At 33.5% G+C, this 23,359-nt stretch overlaps 1 protein-coding gene across 3 annotated transcripts in view; it reads right to left on the bottom strand.

Moving 5' to 3' along the window:
- LOC129808236 (pseudouridylate synthase RPUSD2-like) overlaps window positions 1-23,359 on the bottom strand; it is a 351,794-nt gene that overhangs the window by 17,223 nt on the left and 311,212 nt on the right. For all 3 annotated transcript variants that reach the window (XM_055858055.1, XM_055858054.1, XM_055858053.1), the window contains exons 7-11: window positions 19,519-19,739; window positions 13,880-14,070; window positions 10,105-10,329; window positions 4,650-4,840; window positions 2,138-2,293 (exon numbers count right to left, since the gene is read on the bottom strand). In XM_055858055.1, coding sequence (XP_055714030.1) covers window positions 2,138-2,293; window positions 4,650-4,840; window positions 10,105-10,329; window positions 13,880-14,070; window positions 19,519-19,739 — 984 coding nt within the window. The remainder of the gene's footprint in view (window positions 1-2,137; window positions 2,294-4,649; window positions 4,841-10,104; window positions 10,330-13,879; window positions 14,071-19,518; window positions 19,740-23,359) is intronic.

Here is a 23,359-nt window from a genome sequence, read left to right on the forward strand (position 1 = left end):
AGCTAAGTAAAGGCACTGACTTCGAATAGCTCCATATAAAAAAGAGAACTTGCCATGGAGGTGTACACGGCACATGTCTTCATGAAACACTTGTAGGCATATTTCTAATTGATGTTCCATATGAAGGTTGTCACACGAAAATCTTCTTGACTGAAGTATATCCTTAAAACGAAAACACTTAAGCATACTTTAGTCGGAAATTTTGCAGCGGAAAAGAGTAGTAATTACATAGATATTCGACGAGTTAATTCAAGTCGCACGTAGAGTTGTTTTAACTTTATTTACTGAAATTTACAATGAAAAAGAGTTATCGATATTCTTCGAGTTAATTCAACTCGACGATAGAGTTGTTTCAATTCTACAGTTTTTTTAGTGTAGAAAAATAGCTGGGTGATTGTAATTTCTATATGAATCTCATCAAACATACCTATGTAAGGTATGTTTAATTCTAGTTTAAATTCCCAAGACATTAACCACTTTTCGGTATTTCATGGTAGTTTTCTGCGCTAAAAATTAACTGGGTACTATAGCTCATAAATGAATCTAAAGATTGATTCTTTGAAGTCATTTTTGAGTTATTTTTTACTCATGAAACCTTGTTTATGTTACGTGTATTTATTCCCGTTAATTACCGAAGACACCAATCACTTTTGGATATTTCATGGTAGTTTTAAAGTAATTCTTGAGTCATTTTTGACTCATGAAACCTTGTTCACGTTACGTGCGTTTATTCCTAGTTAATTACCTAAGACACCAACCATTTTTTGGTATTTCGGAGTAGTTTACAGTGGTGAAAATAATTGGGTGTCTGTACCTCTTACGTGAATATAAAGATTGATTTTTTTAGCCATTTTTTAGTCATACAGCCAATCATGAACGTTTTCTTACGTTATGTACGTTATTACCCGAAACACCAACCATTTTTACCACTTTTTGTGGTAGTTTCCGTAGCTAGAAAAATAGCTGATGATTATAACTCATAAATAAATATAAAGAATGAGTTTTAGGCTATTTCTTTAGCCATACAGTTTTTTCTACGTTATGTATATTTAACCCTAGTGAATTATCCAAGACACCAACCACTTTTAAGTATTTCGTCGTAGTTTCCGTAGCTAGAAAAATAGTTGATGATTATAATTCATAAATTAATATAAAGAATGATCTTTGGCCATTTCTTTAGTCATACAGTTTCATCCACGTTATGTACGTTTAACCCTAGTGAATTACCCAAGACACCAACCACTTTTAAGTATCTTGTGGTAGTTTCCGTAGCTAGAAAAATAGCTGATGATTATAACTCATAAATAAATATAAAGAATGAGTTTTTGGCTATTTCTTTAGTCATACAGTTTTTTCTACGTTATGTATATTTAACCCTAGTGAATTACCCAAGACAACAACCACTTTAAAGAATTTTGTGGTAGTTTCCGTAGCTAGAAAAATAGCTGATGATTATAACTCATAAATGAATATAAAGAATGTTTTTTGGCCATTTCTTTAGTCATGCAGTTTTTTCTAATACGTTATGTATATTTAACCTTAGTGAATTACCCAAGACACCAACCACTTTTTAGTATTTTGTGGTACTTTCCCTTCCAAGAAAAATAACTGGTGATTGTAGCTGTTACACGACACCAAAGATGGATTTTGAGACGTTTTAAAAGCTTCTCGCATCCAGATAAATGGGATCTTAAAGATTTGTGCAATGAATTGTAACAGTTGAGGGTCAATTTGTGTGAAGAAAATTGTTCAGATATGATGGAAAGTCAACACAAAAGAGACATTTCTATACCATTCACGCAAACGTTCACATTCTTTCACCACACTCCTAAAGCTCACAGAGAGACACACCCTGAACTTAAAAGTAAGGGACTTTGCAGGGGGAAGAGAGATTACAGGTTGACTGGGATTATATTTGACATACAAGTGCCATTGCACGATATATATTCCCGGGGGAGCGCGTAAATCGTCTTTGTGGTTTGCGACAAGGGAGAAAAGAGTTTAATGCACGCAAATCACTCTGTTGAAAGCATTTTGAGGGGATGATGATGGGGAGGTTTTTCTCTTTTTTGGAGGGAAGAGAACTATATGGGCGTTAAAGCTTTCTCCATTCTGAGACTTCGTGTTTTGAACTTACCTTATACTTCCATGCATGCAAATACATTACAAGATCCTGCGGCTTTGGATCCCTGTAGCGAACTTTGCACTCGTAGCAGTGTTTATCGACTGTCATCTTATCGGGATTGAACGTGAGGTCCGGTGATTCATGGCCAGTCTGTGTGGCCACTGTTACCTGCAATTTCACACCCAAGAATACAATTCTCCAGGAAAAAGGTTTTTGGTGCATTAGATAAACAAGAAATCACAGTGCAGTTGAGAATTATTTAGTGCCTATTCCTCCGGAGGATTTGCTTTTTTGCATGAGATTGGAGAAAACCATGTGAGAGAAATGAGGGAGAATATTCATGGGAAATTCAACATATTTCCACAATTTATTCGCGTTCAATGACTTCTCTCACGGTATTTATGTACGGAAGCTCTTCCTCAACATATTTGTTTTTGGCTGTTGACAGCTGGTTATTTGGATGACTTCCAAAAAAAAACACCCGCTCGTACCTTGATTAATGTTATGATATTGCATATGAGAATTGTTCCTTTAAAATACCTGTCATTTTGACAGACTTTTTATAAAAAAAAAATTAAATAAGTATATGGTTAAAAAATTCAAGCTGTCCAAATAAATGTAAAAGCTCACGAAACTTAACATTTGAGAACGGAAGTGTGCAATCTATTAGAGTAATTGCAAGGAAAAGTGTTCATTTTGAGAAAACAAGGTGAGGAAAGGTACTAAAAATGGTGTACACAAAGGGGTTAATTCTGAGTTAAGAAAAAAATGATCATAAGGTAAAGTGCTCTCAAGTCGACCGGTAGAGTTTAATTCAATTTATTTATATTTGAACTATTATTTGGCATATGATATAACATTAATAGGTCAATTATTCCATAAATAAATACGAATCAGTGACAATTTTATAGAAATTCACCATTAAAACATTCAAATATTGACCACCGGTCGAGTCGAGAAACTGGTCGACTCGAGGGCACTTTACCTTACACATTAAAAAAATATAGAATCGGATTATTCTATGGAATTCCTACAGAACAGTCCCTAATTGACTTTTAAAGCTATATTTTGAGTAGCGCGGTTCAAATTTGCAAAATGTTATGCAATTTCAGTGAAATTAAGCGTGATAAGAGGTCTTTCTGGTATTTCAATAAGTTGTCAGAATTAAATAATCATTAACAGCATCAAATAATATTTTTAGACTCAAAAAACTGAATATTATGGTCTACATTTTGATCAGTATTATCGCTATTATCTGAATTCTTCCTTTTCGGCTACAATTGCATACAATGTCAGAAGAAAACCCTACAGATGGCGCTATCAACTGTTTACAAAATTTTTACGTAAATGAGCTATTTCCATTGAGAAAAATTTCAGATTTTTGTAATTCTCAATTCACACAAAAACTTACAAAAAACTTAGCTTTGAATATGAACATCTCGTTGACATTTGTTTCTTTTGATTTAATTTCTGAGTAAAAATGCATAAAAACAACCGAAACCTTCATGAAATCACTATTAAAGGATATATTTAATCGTTTAGTACGAAAATTGAAGCAGGAAAAGAGATAATTAGGGGTAATTAAATCGATTATCACTTTAAAACAGCAACTTTTCTGTTTTCCGACGCACTTCTTACACTTTGCCCGTCTTTCCCGTAAATCAGTGTTATGAGCATACCGTATCCCCAATAAAGGGACATTTTCTCACTGCACGCACTATTTTCACCATCAAAGAACTTAAATTTACTTTAATTTCATCAAAAAACGCTGTTCTTCATAGGTTAATAGAGTTGAAAGTTTTCTAACAAATTCATTGAGAAAGTTCTCAATGGAAATGGCCCATTATTGAAAATTAGGAACAGATTTCATTTACAGGATAAAAATTCAGGTTTTACTGATCAAAATTTAAGATTTTTTCTGACCAAATTTCTTTCTTTTTACTACTCCTCTTTTACTTTCTTTGTGTTTTGAAAAAGTTATGACTTTTTGAATGATCCTCCAAGTCAAGCCTGAATTGAAAAGTCAAATTACCAGAAGATTTTCTTGGTCAACACTTGACCAATAAGACTTACTTAATTTTTAAATTTGTCAATTTAATTTTTCATCCGATTACTTCCAATTTGCAGAGTTGGAAGTACATTGTACACATTCTTAGTGAACAGTCCTTCCCTTGGGACTAAATTAGATTATCCTAGAGTCCGTGAGTAAGTCCAAAACCCTTTTTAGCAACTGCACTCCTCGCTCTCTCTCACTCTCTGTCTGCCTCGAAAGTGTGGCAGAGTGAAAAACTTTAAACTTATTGTTTATCTTGTTTAGTTAATATTCTCTGTGGTTTTCCCATGCAAAATTGCTCCGAGCACTTGTGGTGTAATTTTCTCAATTGCTACTGTTGCAGAGTAAAAATTAACCAAGCATTTTGAGCTCCAGAGGAGCACTTTTTGCCTGGCTACTACTGGTTCTCGGGGAGTACTCACAGTGAGAACCCCATGGACAGTAATTAAAAGAATGTTACTAACTACTAACCTTTGCCTGTGTCCTCTTGATGTGGCTGGCGGCTGCCGGCGGTGAATTTTGCTGAGGCGTCGATGGTGTCGAGGATAAGCAGACACTTTCATGGGGACTCTCACTTCCGTGAGATAATGGTCTGGGACTCTCTGAACACGGTGACGCCTCTCTTGACACAGTTTCGCAGTCGTCGTCACTCAGGATGTTTCCTGGTGAATGGTGGAAGCAAAGAAATGGAATTGGGAATGGTGAATGAAAGAGGAAGTAATTCATAACATTGCATTTTGCAAATTTGCTAGGAGGAATCCTAACAACACTGCATTTTCCATACTATCACCATTTAACTTCTCCCTTTCCTTCTTTAATTCCCTTCCCTCTAACTCCTTCTCAAACCCCTCACACAACAATTTCACTCGATCTTCAAATTTCAGTGAAAATTGGTTAAGGGGAGAAATTTTACTGGAAAATTTTCAAGAGAACTCTTCACACAGTGCTTGAGGTGAAATGCAAACTTTTTGTGCAGGTTCTTGAAAGGAGATTCTGCGGCAGGATTGGATTTTTTTTTATTATAAGAAATGCACTTATTGCCGAAGAGCTTTTCAAAAACGCAGCATTTCCCGCACAATGATAGAGATTTAGAAAAAGAGAAAATACTCTGAGAACAAGCTCTAGAAAAATTAATTGCAGAAATTTATAGAAAATAATAGGTTATATTCAAGCTAACCTCAAAATTAACCTTAAAAAATATGACGGACCTTGTTTTGAAGAGTTTTAATCCAAACAAAGGAATGAAAATAATTTATAAATGAATAATTATGTATAAAGAATAATAATTATGCAAAATTTTGATCAACATTTTACTGCTCGAACTCAAAGTATAAATGTTTTTTTTTAATATTATTTTTTTTCTGTTCGTAAAGTTGTCATCCAATTAGAAGCCAAACGGTAAGAGATACGAAATGTCTGTCTTCGAGGAACCCACCAGTAATTATTCCCAAAGGACCCATGATTGTGACCTTTACTTTTCCCCACCAATTCTATCTCGTCCGAAACCATTTTTCTTGGCTTATTTCGAAAATGTTTGAAATGATAACAAAAATCGCCATTATGAATTTTTAAAGGTCAAAGTCTAACCGTTCTGGAGCGTTTAAGATTTGTCTATGGATCGGCTTAAATCTTTATCGGTTTCGCTGCACCCAGGCCATTTATTTGGGCCCATTATGCACTCCCCATTACTTCATTGTCCATTCTACTTTAACCCCCCCCCCCCCCCCAAGACGGTCCTCTAGCTCTCAATCTCGGCTTCTGTATGTCTGAGGCAAACACACAATGCCGTTTCTATATTGTGGCAGACCAGCCTTGGTTGGATCAGTTGCAGTGAATGTGTATTCGTATCGACAGATCTTTATATCGAACTCCGTTCTGTACCACCCGAATTTCGAAATGCACCTCACTGTGCTATGCACCGGCGAGTCTTGGAAAATCTCCCCTTGAGGTTTGTGTCTGAATAAAATCTCCCAATTAGCTGTTATAATACTCCCACTTGTGTCTCGACTAAAATAAAAAGTCTAGCAGTTTTTTCTATTTTATTCCGAAACGTTTCGAATTTGCTTTGAGGTACGTGGTATTGACAATAATTTAATAGAAGTCAAAGGGTTACCAAGTAAATATTAATGGTTGATCAAGAATAAATTAAAAAAGATATTGTGTCAAACTCGTCTCACCGCAGGGTTTTATGATATGTTGTCAGGAATCTAAGGAATCATCGTCAGTTGCTTTACAATCCGAAAACGTTTTGCTAATGAAGTTGCTTTACAATAGCTAACATTTAGTTTTCCTTTATAGAATTCATGATAGCTAGACTTTATGAAAACCTTCATCTTACTTTAGTACTCCTTGTTTTCTCCTGGTAGCAATATATCGTTTTTTGGAGATTTTACTCAACAGATCTTCTACTCATTTGTGTTATGGAACTGTTATTAAAATTAGAAACACAATCTATTAAAATAAAAATTAAATTCACTAAACAATTTCACTGTAACACTAGGCATTTTTAAAGATATCCTTGAAAAATCTGCACGGACAGCACTAATCAATAACAAAAAACAGCTGATTGAGCTTTCGAAGAGTTATTTTTGTGCGCCAGAAGGTAGGCAATTGTCACTGAGAGAAAGCTCAGTGCGATATTTTGTGCGCCAGAAGGTAGGTAATTGTCACTTAGAGAAAGCTCAGTGCGATATTTTATGCGCCAGAAGGTAGGTAATTTTCACTCAGAGAAAGCTCAGTGAGATATTTTTATTTCGAAAGAACAGTTTCGAATCAAAAGTCCCCTCTATAAATGTCGCCTCACTGGACGAATTCGATACGGCTGCTAAAAAATCTGTAGCTTCCGAGTTTCGAACACAAGACCTCACAGTCATAGAGACATTACTCTAGCAACTGATCCACTGAAGTTCCCTAGTTCTAGAGGGTTTAATTTTCAACCAATTTGATTAAATTAGGATTTTCAGGAAAGGTCTTGAAATCATTAATAAATCGGCAAAGCATCCATAAATGACTTTTTTCTCGAATTTATTTTGTCCGTATTTTTATAACTCATGCCAAAGCATTCTAAAAATCCGCACTTCTTTACCAATTTTCAATTTTAAATGCTTTAATGATTTATGAATTAATTTAGTCGATAGTAAACAAGTAAACACCAAGAACTGGGACGCTTTACCATATTTTTTCAAAGTGATTTTTATTATTATTTTTTTTTTTGTTTCGGAATATCAGAAACTATATTTTTCCGATTTTATTGCTTATCTTGATCTAGGAATTGAGGCCAGAGCTTGGTGATACTTCGAATGATTTTGAGAGATCAAAATTTTGAAATTTTCTCAATTTGGACTCACTTTAAACTAAATAGTTCACAGCAGAAAGTCATAAATGATCTGACAAGAATTGTCAGAATTTCGAAATAGTAAGGACACATTTTATGATTGTGAAGTAATAAAATGTCATTATTCTTAGAAAAAAATGTGTTTTTTAAGTTTAATTTGTTGTCCTGGCGCCTGGGATAAGTAATTATTCACTCTCCGGAAAAACATTTATTTAGCTGATACAGCGCACCATTTTAGTACGTACAACATACCATCCAAGACACTTTCCCTCATTTTGAACCGAAAGGTGAATTTCCCTTCTTAGTATACCAATAGTAACCAGACAAAATTTAATTTGGTTACGTTTCTTTGTCTAAATCCAACCAAATATCATTTGCAAGAGTAACCCCCAAAAAAAGAGTCACAAAGTGCCAATTTGCAACATTTATTGGAAGGGATATTGTATAAATTTTTCCCTCAATGGACATTTCCAAAAAAACAAAAAGGAAAACCACCCTCATTTCCAGTAGCATCTCTCGGTCTTCGATTGCCCGATTGAGACACCCAAACACGCAGGAAATTTTCTTGGTTATTGAGAGGGTTGGGGAAAGAAAAAGAGGCTCCGATTTTCTGCCGAGAAATGTGTGTCATTTTCTCACCCTTGGGGACAACCATCCCCCAAGCCTAACTAGCACCTGAGACGGCAAAATGAAGTCACTGGTGTCTCAATCAGAGATGAAATTAATTTAGATAGGAGATGAATTGGGGGAGAAATTCAATTATTTCCTCTCTTATCTCTTTAATTATCTCACAAGCTATTCAGAGGTAAATATATGGTTGGAAATATTTTCCAAGAAAAGCAACATATACTGCATATAATATTGCTAGAAAATTTCTTTACGTTTATTTTGTTCGAAATAGAAACTCATTTCCCATTGAAGTTTGCCTTTTTGGAAGAATCCGGATGACAATTAATTTGTTATAATTGAGCTAAAGACAGGAGATTAAAATTCCTAAAAGGGGGATACTGTTAATAAAGTATCCTTTAAGGGCTTTCCTAGATGTAGGTATTTCGAAATACATAATACATGTGAAACGTCTGGTGAGTTATTCGAAATTTCTCTTAGTGTCTCTGCTAAAAAAGAAAGTCCGATTGGAAAGTGTCTAAGATAAAAAGCATTTCAAAAGCCATATTTACTTTTCGTTTCGTCTGCATCGTCGCAGAAGTATTACAGTAGACTCTCTCAAATTCGGGCAATTGGGACCGAAATGTCACCTGAATTAAATAGAAATTCGGGTATGAAAATTTTTGAAATGCAACGATCTTTTGTTCATTTTCCTAGTCACATTAAGTTTACGTACTCATATTTATTATAAATCTCATGAAAAACTCTTCATAATGCAAAATCATATCACAACTAAGACAATCCACGTAGCATATTTAATCATATTTATTCATTCAATAATCACAATCAAATCTAGAAAATGACAATTTTTTTCAAAATTAATTGCTGCCCGAATTAAAAAGTAACCCGATCTTAAAAGAGCCGAATTAGCGAGAGTCTACTGTACCTTTTCGAATTTTGAAGTTTTTCTAGCGTCAAAATGAGCCAGTCTTCACTTTATTGTGAGAAAAAATAAGAAAACGAAATTCAAAATATTCTTATTCCAATAAAATTCCAGATAAACTTTTTAGCGACCTTTTAATTTGGTTTTCTTTGAGAATTTCGAAATTGAGTTTATATTCTTCGAGTATCAACGATATTTTGTGAATATAAGGTTCCATTTATTTTTTAGCCAAGACACTATTAGCGAATCAAACTCAGGCTGTGAATTGAACCCAAACAGAAATAGATTTTGATTCTCCAATAGTGTCTTGGATAAAAGGTAAATGGAATTCTATTTGCACAAAAAGTCGTTGAAGTTCGAAGAATTCAAATTCAATTTCGAATTTTCATACTAAATTTTCGAACAAAGTGGGGAAAATTTATCAAATATCACACTAAAAAGCTGGAAAAAGAGTTACTCAGTGATTATGGAGTGATTAAATACTGGGACAAGAACAGTAAACGTCGTTGTTCAGTTTTTTTCCTCACAATAATGTGAAGACCAACACATTTTGACACTTGAGCACTTCGAAATTCGAACAGGATGTAACTTCCGCCACCTTGCGAAAGTATTAAGAAGTAAGAAAGTCTCTTTTTTGGATCTTCAAATAGATTTTCGAATTTTTCAAGATCTACTTCTGTACGGAAAGCATATCTTCTATTTTAGTAAGGGCACACTTTTATTGCGTATAACAGAGGGTGGATAAAATTTATGTTACGAACGAACCATTTGGTGAGATTTCCCGAGACTCACCAATTCATAGCACAGTGAAGTGTTTTTCGAAATTCTCCCTATAAAGACGCTTGACTGTCTTTTTTAGCCAAGACACTTTTATGAAGATTAGAACACATGACAGGAATATTTTAATCTCAGAAACAAACCACAGGGGTATTTTCCAAGACTCATGAGAGCAGCAATGCGATGTATTTCGAACTACCCTCATTTAAATAGGCTTCAAATAGGAATTAATTTTTAATCTAAAGTCATTGCAACTCTTGACTCACCTTTACCACAGCCCAAAACACCACCATCCTCAGCATCTGGTTTCATGGATTTGAACAGTGACATTTCTGAGTCACCATCGATTCCCAACCAATTCTCAGCATTGTGGATATTTATCAAGTCCTTCACTAGTTGTTCATCTGATTTACCACCAATGTCACCTCCTCGTCCCTTGGCCGGTCCGAACACCTCGTGATTGTACAGCGGATCATTAATTACCGGATAGCCTGCAATTGAGATTGTCAATGAGGAATAACACTCTTCCCCTAGCCCATTTAGTCACAATGTCATCCACAATTTCACACTAATTTTCATTGCGAGAATCTCTGCGGCATTACAATGAGACGGGAATGAAAAGGAGTTTACTGAGTGATCTGTTAATTGACTCAAGAATACTCTTTCCAATTTTCAATGTTTGTCACCTTTTTCAGAGAAAATGAGAAACATAGAGAAAATTAACTCTGAAACGTGCACAAAGTTCTCGTTAATGTCTTAAGAAGGTATTACAAAATTTACTAAAGGACTTGAAGAAGTTGAAAATTGTTATTTCAAGGAGTTTTTAGAACTTCAAGAATTTCTAAAGAAGTATTTCAAAAAGTTTTCAAAAGGCATGAAAAGGTATTGGAATGTTTGGAATGTTTTTGGTGGCAAATCGACAGTAACAAAACAAATTATTTTGTGGATTTTTTAAATTTCTTCAAAGAAATAAGAGTTGAAAAAACTAAAATAAAAACGAAGGATGAAACCTAAGTTCATTTTCAAATATTATGGCGCGAGTACCCCATCAATTTAGCGAATTTCAATCGATTGAAATTTTACCTCTCATTCTTCCAAAATAAAATTAGATACAGTTGTCTCTTTCTGTCAAATGCAAATTCAAATTTCAATTTCATTTTCAATTTCAATTTGGATTTGCATTTGACAGAAAGAGACAACTATATCTAATTTCAATTTGAAAAAGAGAGGCAAAATTTAACTAAATTTTGCCTCTCTGATTTAACTAAATTAAAAACGCGTGCCAGCGGCATTACAAAAAAATAGATAATTTAGAACGGAAATTTTGATCAAATGGAATTTTTGATTAGTAAGCAACATAATGGCGGTGGCACACCTTTTCACTTGAGTAATGATCAATTAATTGAAATTTTATCTCTTACTCTTTCAAATTGAAATTAGATACAGTTGTCTCTTTCTGTCAAATGCAAATTGAAATTTCAATTTCATTTTCAATTTCAATTTGGATTTACATTTGACAGAAAGAGGCAATTATATATAATTTCAATTTGAAAAGCGAGAGGAAAAATTTCAATCTATTGGATTTAACTAAATTAAAAACGCGTGCCAGCGGCATTACAAAAAAATAGATAATTTTGACCGGAATTTTGATCAAATGGAATTTTTAATTAGTTTGCAGCATTATGGCGGTGGCGCACCCTATCAATTGAGTAATCATCAATCAAATTAAATTTTACCTCGTGCTAAATATTGCTAGATTTTATAATTCTGTATTCCATGGGATGTTAAAATAAGCAACTTACTTTCCTAAATACACTTGGAATTTTTGACAAGTTTGCTTTGATTAGTCAAAATTCAATTTTGTTTTGTACTGAATTCAGAACTTTATGGCACTAACAAACCTTTCAGTTGAGTGGAATTCAATCAATTGAAATTTTATCTCATACCCTTTCAAAGAAAAATCCAGAAATAATTGTCCCTTTCTGTCAAAGGTAAATTGAAATTTCAATTCCGTTTTCATTTTCAATTTCAATTTGCATTTTACAGAATGAGACAAATATATCTGATTTCAGTTTGAAAGAGTAAGTGGTAAAATTTCAATTAATTGAAAAGATCTGTCAGCGGCATTATGGTTCCGGCTTACATTTTAGATTAGGAAGATTTCATGAAGTGGAAATTCGAGTTCTCTTGCTCACACGCTTTGCATATGTCTATCTCATTCTTTCGTACTCTTCTTCTTCTTTTGAACATTACAACAAATTCAATTTAGCTCAAGCGAATTTGGAGTGCGAACGAATGAGAGAGACACATGCAAAACGTGTGGGAAAGAAAGGGATGTGAATTTTGATTTCATGAAGTTTTCCTGATGTAAAAAGTGTGCGTGAGCCATTATGCCTCCGGCCAGGGGCATGACATTTCCTATGTTTCCCATAAGTTTCTAGCGTGGCGAAAAAACTTTTGAGTTTATTAACTGTTTTCTGTTATTGTAGAATGCATTAGCAAAAAAAATACTAATACAAAATAAAAGCCAATTTAATAACGAAGAGGCAATCGAAAACCCTAAATTGGCAACCTACGTAGTTTTGGAGATACCTCGTGAAATGTGTACAAAAAAATGGAAAAAATTACACTAAAACCGGTCGCATTTTTCAGAGTTAACGTCTGGCACACCTTTTAGATTGGTAAAATTTTATGAAATCAAAATTCGCGTCACTTTCTTTCTCAAAAGATCCACATAAGTCTATCCTAATCTTTCAGACTCAAGTTTGGACTCAACGAAATTTAATTTAGTGTGATGTTCAACAGAAGAAGAAGAACAGTGTGAAAGAGAAGAACAGACATATGCAGAACCTTTGAGAAAGAAAGGGATGTGAATTTTGATTTCATGAAATTTTCCTGATCTAAAAGGTGTGCCTGAGCCATTATGTTCTAAATTCACTACAAATCAAAATTGAATTTTAACTGATCAAAGTTACAGCCAACTTTTTGTCAAAAATTCAGTTTTTTTTAGTTAGGGTTAGTAGTAACTGTTTGTAGTAAGTTGCTTATTTTAACATGCCAGTGAATAGCAAATGATAAAATTTAATAATATTTAGCTAATATTTAGCAAAATTTAGCTAATTGTTTAGCTGCTAATTGTTCTGGCACATCTTTTAGATCAGGAAAATTTCATGAAAGAAGCAAGATGCACATTGCACATCTCTTTTTTCTCAAATGTTTTGCTTCTCATTCTTTCGCATTCTAAATTCTCTTGAGCTAAACTGAATTTGTTGTGAAGTTTAAAAGAAGAAGAAGAATGCGAAAGAGTAAGATAGACATATGCAATAGATTTGAGAGAAAAAGGGATGCAAATTTCGACTTTACGAAATTTGCTGATCTGAAAGGTTTACCGGAGCTACAGTTTTCGATTTCGAAAACCAACCTAAATTCTTTGTCAGCAAGCAAAAATATATCAAGATTTATTGTATTTTTCCTGATTTTTTTTTGAAGAAACCAATAATAATGGCTAAATCAAAAAGCAGATTTGGGAGTTCTTCCATTGACTTTGGAACATGGAAATTTTCCAACTTTAGGAAGAACTTTAATACAGAGCCCCATTGTAGAAATTGAGAGTGTAAAATCCAATAGAACAAACACCCTGTTGAAGGCACATTAAATGGAAAGGAGGAGCTATGTTAAGAAGCTCTCAAAAGCACCCTCGAGACTGGGTGGAATTGATTTAAGCAGGATGATTATGTAACGTATTCTGAGGGAGACAATGGAGTGTCGAAGCTTGTCGACAAAATTGACTAAAGATCGTGATCATGAGGCTGCAACGTGAGGTGAAAATTTCACAAGAACATGTCACACTGTTGCAGTCATTTGACAACTTTGCAAATAACACAAAGATATGTCATATGTCTTTCTTGTGGCTCATTTTCTGGGTATAATACATAAATATATGCAGTGCTGGAGTTTTTGGTAAAGAGTGGTAAATATTTTGGGTTTACATGGGAACACAGTGCAAATGGGAATGGGAAATTCATGGTGTACAATAAATACCTAAATACTGCAAATGCACACGGATCTGATGCATGCGGCCAGTTTGTGGCTTGCACAGGACCACACTGGATTTCCCATTGAAGCCCAATTTCTCGAATTTCGTCGTACACTCCTTCCCCTTCGGAGACACTTTGCATACTCCAATTTTGTAGCTTACCACCTCGATGGGCTCCTTGCATTCAATCACACCACTGCAAAGAGGAAAAACATATGAGAATGACCAAGAACACAATGACCAGGATTTATATGTTCTCCTCTATTCTTCTCTACAATTGCTTTGTCTGCAATTCCCAAAAAGCTCCTAATTTATATTCTGAGCTTTCAAAAGTTCGCATTTTCTTCGATCTAATCTTATTGTCAAGCATCGATGCCCAAAATTCCTGAAGCTGCCTTTAATTCTTTCTTTCATATATTTTTACTCCATTAGCAAAATTACGATGGGAAGCTTTTACTTTAAAATTGTTTTTATTAACATTTTACGGACTGAAGTTCTCGATGAAGAATTTTTGTTTGAAATTTTGGATAAAAATTCACCCAGTTATAAATAAAAGAAAATTTTAGTGAAAGTCTATTCAAATTTGTCGAGCTTTTTCAATTAGAAGCTTTAGAAATAAAAATTGAGAACAGTTGCCAGCGCCATTCGCGGCAAAAAACAGTGCTTTCATGTGGAGAAAACAGTTACGTAGCATCATTGAATTTCTCTTTGATAATAATTTCTATTACGTATAATAAGCAATTCATGTTTCTAAAGATGGTAATTTAAAAATAAATTCTTTTAACTTGATTCACGGACTTTTCCTCCTCAAAAGCTGAAAATCAAAGAATGTATTCAATCTCCCAACGAAACTTTTTTAAAGAAATTTCTTTTCATGTTCATTATTATTAATAAATGCCATGCGTTCTATTGACTCAAATTAAATATGTTCAATTCAGAAGAATGTTGTAAAGTCAGGGGCATAATTCTAAAGACCTTCTGGTCCTGAAGAGTAGCACTAGGAAGTTAATTTCTTTATGAAAATAGTATTCAACGTACAGATATTACTGAAATATTTCTATTTCTCCTAAAAATGTATGGTTACTTGAGAGACTAGAACTTAAAGTCATGACTACAAGCACTACAGAATTTCATCCTAGAAAATGTATTAAAAAAAACCTAATCAGGGGCCTCTCGACACTTCATTTTTCATTACGTTTTTGCATAGAGTCACTGAAGACTATTGGCAAGTTTTTTCCTAAAGAGAATTGAGTTATCAGTCTGATATATTTCGAAACAGTGCATTAAAAGCTATCTAAAAATACATATTTCATAATGTTCGCCAAAATTATACAAGAACTACGAGCAAATTTGTTTAAGTCGCGGTGCAATATTTGCTAAATTTTTACAAGGAAAAGTGAAAAATAGCTTCACTTTTTATTAGGCTTAATTGGCCCTTGACCTAATTATATTTTGATTTTTTATCTGTATGAAGGTTTTCTAAATTAATAATGTTGTTTTATGGCCCCTGAGTCCGGCACACCTTTTGGATCAGGGCAATTTCACGAAGTCAAAATTAAAGGTTATTTTTTTTCAAACGCTTTGCATATATCTGTCTCACTCTCTCGTACTCTTCTTTTTTTTAAACGTCATAACAAATTCAATTTAGTTCAACCCGATTTTGAGTGAAGATGAAAAAGAAAAACACAGGAATTTTGCTTTCATGAAATTATCCTGATTCCTGATCATTTTTTCCTTTGTCAGTCATCCGGAACACCTTTTGGGCTAGGAAAATTTCATAATCTAAATTCACATTCCTTTCCTTGTTCCTTTCTTTATTAAAAACTTTGAATATGTCTATCTTACTCTTTCACACTCTTCTTCTTTTCAACATCACACCAAATTAAATTTAGTTCAGTTCACTTTTGAATCAGAAAAAATGGGAAACACTTATGCAAATCTTTTGAGAAAAAAAGAACACGCAAATTTGACTTCATCAAATTATACCGAGCTAAAAGGTGTGCCGAGCGCATTTGAACTTTAATTTATTTTTAAGCTCTATTTCAAAGTCTAATAAATCGACGAAAAGTATTTTTCTTACAAACATTTTGTAATGCTGAAGTGACTTTTCTTTTGTTCTTCCCAGAGATTCAAAGCAACGCTTACATAGCAATGTGGTGGTTCATTTAATTTCTCATTCGAATTTCGAAATGTCACAAATGTCAAAAAAAACTGGCAAATGCAGTGAGTGCCTTGGTATCAAGAAAACTCAAATAGATAAGAAAAAAACATTTTAAAATCGGTTTGAAAAGCCAACAAACAGCATTTTGAGCTTTTGATTAATCTGCAAAGAGGCTCATATGGTTACTCTTCGAATTTCGAAAAAGTCTGTGTGTTAATATTGACGTTCTTCACTTTATTATGAGAAAAAATAGACTATTCATGTCGCATGGGAATTATTTTATAATCAATGAGCAACTCTTTTAATAATTTTCTAATTATGTTGTGGTATTGAGTCGAATTTTCGAAATTTAATTTGAATTTTCGACACACAACGACGTTTTGTTCTTATACACTGCTGGCAATAATCATAGCTCCACTTTTTCATACTGGAAAAACTTTGAAAAAAAAATTTTTTTGGAAAAAAATAAAAAAAAATCATTTGAAAGTATTTTCAAACCGATATGAAAAATTGCAATTTGAAATTCATATCGTTAGAACTGTGAGTACTGTGATAGAATCTTTATCAAAATGGCGATTTTCGGTGGCAATAATTATAGCTCCACTCAATAAATTTGGCTCCAAGGTATTTATTTTCAATTTATTTCCAAGTGACTAAGGTGGTCTTCAGAATAATGAGATAAAAAATTATCAAAAAGAAGCTTATTGCAGTTTGATGAATAAAAAGTATTTTACGTCATTTAAGTGGTTTAAAATTATTTTTTCAGACAGAAAACAAGTTAAGACAAGACCTATCAATTTTTTTAGTCGAAAAAAATAATTTTGTACCACTTAAATTAGGTAAAACACCTTCTGTTCATCAAACTGCAATAAGCTTCTTTTTGATATTTTTTTTGTTTCATTATTCTAAAGACCACCTTAGTCACTTGGAATTCTGTTTTGGGGCAGGATCAACAGAACATGATGAGACTAAGCAGTCAGCATTGTTTTACATCAAATTTCGGTAGAAAACTTGTTTTTTTCGACTGTAACACGGAAAATTGAACACTTTTGCCTCTAACAAAAGGAGATTTTTAGCCCTGGGAGTGGTTTAAAATGCATATATGTCGGCAATATGGACAAATTCGGATGAAAGGTGATAGGATCTTGTCATTTTTATGGAAATTTTTTGGTTGTCAATTTTCATCCCTTTCAATACCTTAATTAATCCCTTATTTTTGTTCATTAAACATTTTTCTTACAAAATTTCAGCAAAATTCATGAAAAACTTTATAAAAATGATTCTAATTAGCTTAATAAAGTTACTAATTGAATTACTAAAAGATATTTACCTTCACTGATTGAAAATAAATACTCTGAAGCCAAATTTATTGAGTGGAGCTATAATTATTGCCACCCGAAAATCGCCATATTGATAAAGATTCTATCACAGTACTCACAGTTCTAACGATATGAAATTCAAATGGCAATTTTTCATATTGGTTTGAAAATACCTTCAAATGATATTTTTATTTTTTTCCAAAAAAAAAATTGTTTTTCAAAGTTTTTCCAGTATGAAAAAGTGGAGCTATGATTATTGCCAGCAGTGTACCGCGATAATAATAGTCTTCGTCTTTCGAATTTCCAAGTTCTTACTTTATTTTGAAGAAGAAAATCTAATAGAGATCACAATCTTTACACAAATTATTAACCTTCCCGATTTGAATGCTCTCGCCTGTTGAGATTTTTTTTCTATACCGTTTCGAAGGTATATCACGAAAAACTTAACTAAAAACCCGTTGGAAGTCCGAAAATTTAAATTCACGAGTGCACAAAATTGAATAACTAAAGCTAGTTAGCTAGTTAGCTAAAAAAAAGCCAACGTTTCCAGCATATTTTTGTTAAGTCGATCAGTAAAAATATGCTGACCGGTAAGTAGTTCTCGAAAAAAGTGTTAACCAAATATATTAAAAATGGCAATGCCTCGCGAGTATCGTTTTAAGGTTAGCAGAATTCAGTTGAAAATACGTATGTTTTCAGCTGAATTGAAACCGGTTAGAATTTGGATTATTGACAAAAATTCACTTTCTATGGCAAAAGTTTATACAATTTTATTAACGATTGACGTGTCATGAATACCGAAAATTCGAAATAGAGGAGTAGCCAGCCAGCGCTAAGGTGGCGGTTATGTGAACTTGATTTTTATGGCTCTAGCACACCTTTTAGATCGATAAAATTTCATGTGATCCAAATTAACATTCCTTTCTTTTGACGTACTCTTCTTCTTCTTCTTCATTTGAACATCACACCAAATTAAAATAAGTTCAGTCCAATTTTGAGACCGAATGAATGGGATAGAGTTATGCAAACCTTTCGAGAAAGAAAGAGAAGCAAATTTTTACTTTATGAAATTTTCCTGATTTAAAAGGTGTGCCAGCGCCATTAAGACTTTCGATCGATTTTCGAATGGGTTCACTGGTAAAAATAAAAGGATCAAATTCATCTTTTGCAAAGGATGGATCAAATTAATATGTTCTATTATGATAAATGTACATTCAGAGTCCGAAATTTGATCTATCCTTTTCAAAAGGATCAAATTTGAATCAATTTGATCCTTTTATTTTTTCAAATGCTTGGCTTGGCTTCAGAATAACTTTGTCTCTTGGATAAGTTATTACTGAACTTCGAAAATATAATTTTCTAGTATTTATTAATTGAGGAGGGTATTTAGTGCCTTTTTAGGTTAAAATATTTCACATTTTCCAAACAAAAGACATCTCTGTGTGAATAAATTGAATATTATTCAGGATTTTTTTCATGTCTTACATATCCTGTAGGGGAATTCTGTAATTTTCGTGGCATTGTCACGCGTGAGTTCGAAACCTGACAATGCCAATCGAGCTTTTTTGTCGTATCATATGAGTTCGAATATGCAATTCACTAATTTTTTAATGAAATGCCTTTACTTAGTGATATTATGCAAATACAGTCTGCTTGGTTGATTTGTTTAACAACATTTATTTTCATTTTAATTGCCAGAAATCTCAAATATGTGACTTCTGACAATGCCACGTGAGCTCAAATGACAATGTCACGACTACAGAATCGCATTTTCGAAAAAGCTCTCCTGAGACTCAAACCCAATTTGTCATATGATATTGCCAGAGCGTTACAGAATTCCCCTCCTGAAAAATGTTAATTACCTTTTCTAAAGAATATCGGTTTTTTATTAAGGTTAATTAATATTCTACAGGATATCTATTTCGGATATATTTTGTTACAGCTTTCTCTGGATTTTAGGCTTCATTTAGGAAATTTATTTGTCAATTAGCAAAACCTTTCTCATCGTTATGTGATATTTTTAGCGTAATACGTAAAATATTTTCATGGGGATACCCTTAAGCCTCCCCCACTTTGAAAAGCTCTTTTGCAGAAAATCTCAAAAGACCTGGCAAAGCTTTTGGTAAATATACTTTTATCGTTGAAAGAGAAATGTGACACTTACTCTGGGAATTCTCCCTCAACCCGACACACGTACTGCTTTTGAACTTGTCGATTGCGAATTTGGTGTTCCATTTGGCGAGCTTTCTTGGGACTCCGGCCAAATAGCAACAGTCCCGACGTCAGTCGATCCAGACGATGAATTGTCCTCAAGTTCTTCAAGTTGTACTCCTTCGCCAGGATAAAGACCACAGTGTTGTGACGATATCGACCACATGGATGAACCTACATGATATTTTTTAATTAAACTTCGACAGGAATTGCGGTTAAAGGGTAAAAAGCATAATGGATAATATTCGTAAAACCGATTACAACAGAAAAACCAGTGCAAAAATTTGGGTTTTTATTTGTTTGGATTGTAATTTTCTGTTATTTTTATTTAAATAATATATTTGTTAGAATGTTTCTTATGAACTTGTGGAAAATAAGTGTTTTATAGGTATTTGTGCTTCTATCGACGCATGAGAGAAAGAAGACAATAATGGTGTGGACATTGAAATAAATATTCCGAAGAACTTCTGTATATATTAGAATTTTTTTTTTAGAGAAAAATGTCTCCCTTAGGCATTAACCTTTATTTCTCACCCACATCATTGTGACGAAAGAGAATATTCCATAGAATTTTATTTTTCTATTTGAGACCAACAATAGCCACATCTTTCTGCAAATGTGAACGAAGTGCGGCAAGGGAAAAAAAACCAAGCAAAAGCTCAAACGTTTACGGTTAGAGTTTGTGACAAGAAAAGTTTTTCATGTAATTTCAACCCCTTCAATTTCGCACAACCAATTCCCATGGGTGATCTACAGAAGGGCAAAAAAAAACATCTGGGTGAAGGAGGAAAAAATTGAATTAAATTCCAATCTATCGATTTCCACTTGAGCTTTTTTTTGTGTGTATACTTCTTGGAGCTTAACACTTGCGGACAGGATGGGCTACACCTTTCTGCAAAATGAATCATGAATGATATTCAGAGGGACATGAGGTTCACGAGAAAATCCCAATGTTCACCCTCAACTTACGATAAGAGTGAGTGAATTGCCAGATTTTTGGACATACTGAAAGCTCGTGCAATTGTGACAATTTCTCTGCGACTGCAGAAACTGTGTCAAAGAGATATCAGCACCGAACACACTGTCCATCGGCAATGATGTTAAAATATTGTAATTATATAATTTTAGTTTGTTTTTGCAAAATTTGCTCATTTAAAACTTTTTATAAAAGTTTTATTTGATAGTCAAAGTTGAAAAAACAATTTCGAATATAACCATAATGTTTAGATTATTTAGACAAGAAATTTTAAGTTTATATCTAAAACTTCGCTTATTAAAATACACATAAATTGCTTTTTCTTTTAATTTAAACAACAAAACAACTGAATAGAACTCTACACAAAAACACTTTTGTGGTATATTAGAAAGAATATGATTTTAAGGTAACCTAGGGATTTGATACAGATTTTCTTGAAAGTAGTAAGTTTTAAAGCACTAATAAAATCTTTATTAGTGCTAGAAATGGCTCGAGAAGTGAGTACAGTTCCAAAACAATCCTTTTGCAATTTAACAAGAAGAAAGAACATTGAAATAAATTATAAAAGTTTTATCTAGTTCATATTTCCGAATGAACTCCGTTTCTCAACTTAAGCCGAGGAATGGCTTAGGTTAGTGGGAAACTGATGGGAATTTAGTCAAATCATTGTTTTGATTATAATTACGTTAAGCCGTCTCTCTGCTTAAGTCGTAGCTGTTCTAGGGCAATAGATAACGTAAATACTTAAAGGTGGATTTCCTTTCAGAAATGAAGAAATTAGTGAAGTAAAATAATGGCGTGAAGTGCAAATTCAGCCCTCCCAGATGACGCCAACTTCTTGCACAGAAAAGTTGTCTTTAATTAATAACTTCAACTTTTTATTCGAACAAGATATAATTCACCGGATTTAATTTAAGTAAATGTGCTCAAATTTGACAATAAAAAAAAAATGGATGGCTCTGATAATAGTTGATTTCTTCAGATAGAGAGATTATCGCGGACGAATGGCATGCTGTCCCCATAGCAAAAGAAAGCGGAATAAGGAATAACAAGAAAAAATTCCTCGGAATTTTCCAGTATTTTTCCTTGGTAAATTCCACGGAAATTCTCCATAGTATATTTCCAAGTTATTTCCCATGGATTTATAGTGTGGAATCTCCATAGCAAAAGAAAGCGAAATAAGGAATCACAAGGAAAAATTTCTCGGAATTTTCTAGTATTTTTCCTTGGTAAATTCCACGGAAATTCTTAATAGTATATTTCCAAGTTATTTCCAATAGATTTATAGTGGATTTTTTGTGTGGAATCCCCATAGCAAAAGAAAGCGGAATAAGGAATCACAAAGAAAAATTCCTCGGAATTTTCCAGTATTTTTCCTTGGTAAATTCCACGGAAATTCTCTATGGTATATTTCCAAGGAAATTCCCATGGATTTATAGTGGATTTTTTGTGTGGAATATTTCCCAGGAAATTCACGTGGATTGAATATGGATTTTTCTACCAAAGAAAATGGAGAACAAATGAAGCTGTCACATGAATCTCACATTTTCATTTTCCTATATTAAAAAAATATGAAATTTCACGAGGATTTTGATATGTTTTATTAAATCAGCGATAATGAATATACACTTTAGATAAGAAAAGGCTATCGTACAAAAAAAAAATATTTTCCTAAAGAAATACATTCCTTGAAATAAAAACACGTATATTTTAGGTCCGCAGTCTGTTTAATGCTATCACTTCACTATTATCTACACAAAACGCAGCGTCGCATAATTCATAATATTATAGGTAACACAGAAATCACTAAGATCTTTGCATAAAATTTGCGAGCAAAATAATTCATCTTTTTTGTAGCACCACAAACATATTCTAGCGAAAAAACGAAGAAACAACCCTGTGGAATTTTCTTAGAAAACTGTATGGAAAGGTAGTGGAATTTTCTGTGGAGATATTCAGTAGATTTTCGCCAGGAATTAAGCAGGAATATTCTTATAAAAAAGGGGGCGTGTTGCGGTAAAATCCATGGAAAATACATAGAAAATCCATAGGAAATCTTCTGGGATAGGGTGGAGTCTACACTTATGGATGTTATACACCTATGGACAGCTTGCAAAAATCTTAGGTTATTACATGAAACTTATTTCGAAAACCACATAATTTGTTAATCACATCATAAACTAATATTTTTATGATTTTTCGAAATTTGTTTTAGGCAAGAACTTAAGATTTTTGCACGCGTCCATAAGTGTATAACATCCATAAGTGTAGACTCCACCCTATTCCATGGAAAATTCCAGTGGAATCCGCGGACATTTCACGTTTGACTTTCCATACAAACCCTCCATGGACTTCTCCTAAGTGACGGTAGATTGCCATTGTACGTTTTTCAAATTTTCCAAGGAATGAGCATTTTCGATGGCCTCTCCCTAGGAAAAATGTCATGGAAGACTTTGCGAAAATTTAGCGTCAAATTCCATGGAATGAGCGGAATTTGACGCTAAATTTCCAATGGAATTTCCACGGCCGTTTGCTATGAGGGTTGCTTCAAGAAGATGTCGCCCCATAGCAAAATTCCACGGAAATTCCAGTGGAAAACTAGCGTTCAAATTGCAATAATCCGCGGAATTTGACGTTAAAATTCCAGCAGAATTTCCATGGAATTTGGAGCCGAAAATTTCATTGGAATCATAGCTCTCCATGGAATTTCAAGTACGATCCATTGGAATTCCAGCGTTAAATTCAGCGGAACTCTACGGACCATATGAAAAAACAAATGTGAAAATTCCAATATCTTTCCATAGGGTTTTCCATGGTT

Source organism: Phlebotomus papatasi, chromosome 3 (assembly GCF_024763615.1).
Source record: "Phlebotomus papatasi isolate M1 chromosome 3, Ppap_2.1, whole genome shotgun sequence".
NCBI lineage: Eukaryota > Metazoa > Arthropoda > Insecta > Diptera > Psychodidae > Phlebotomus > Phlebotomus papatasi.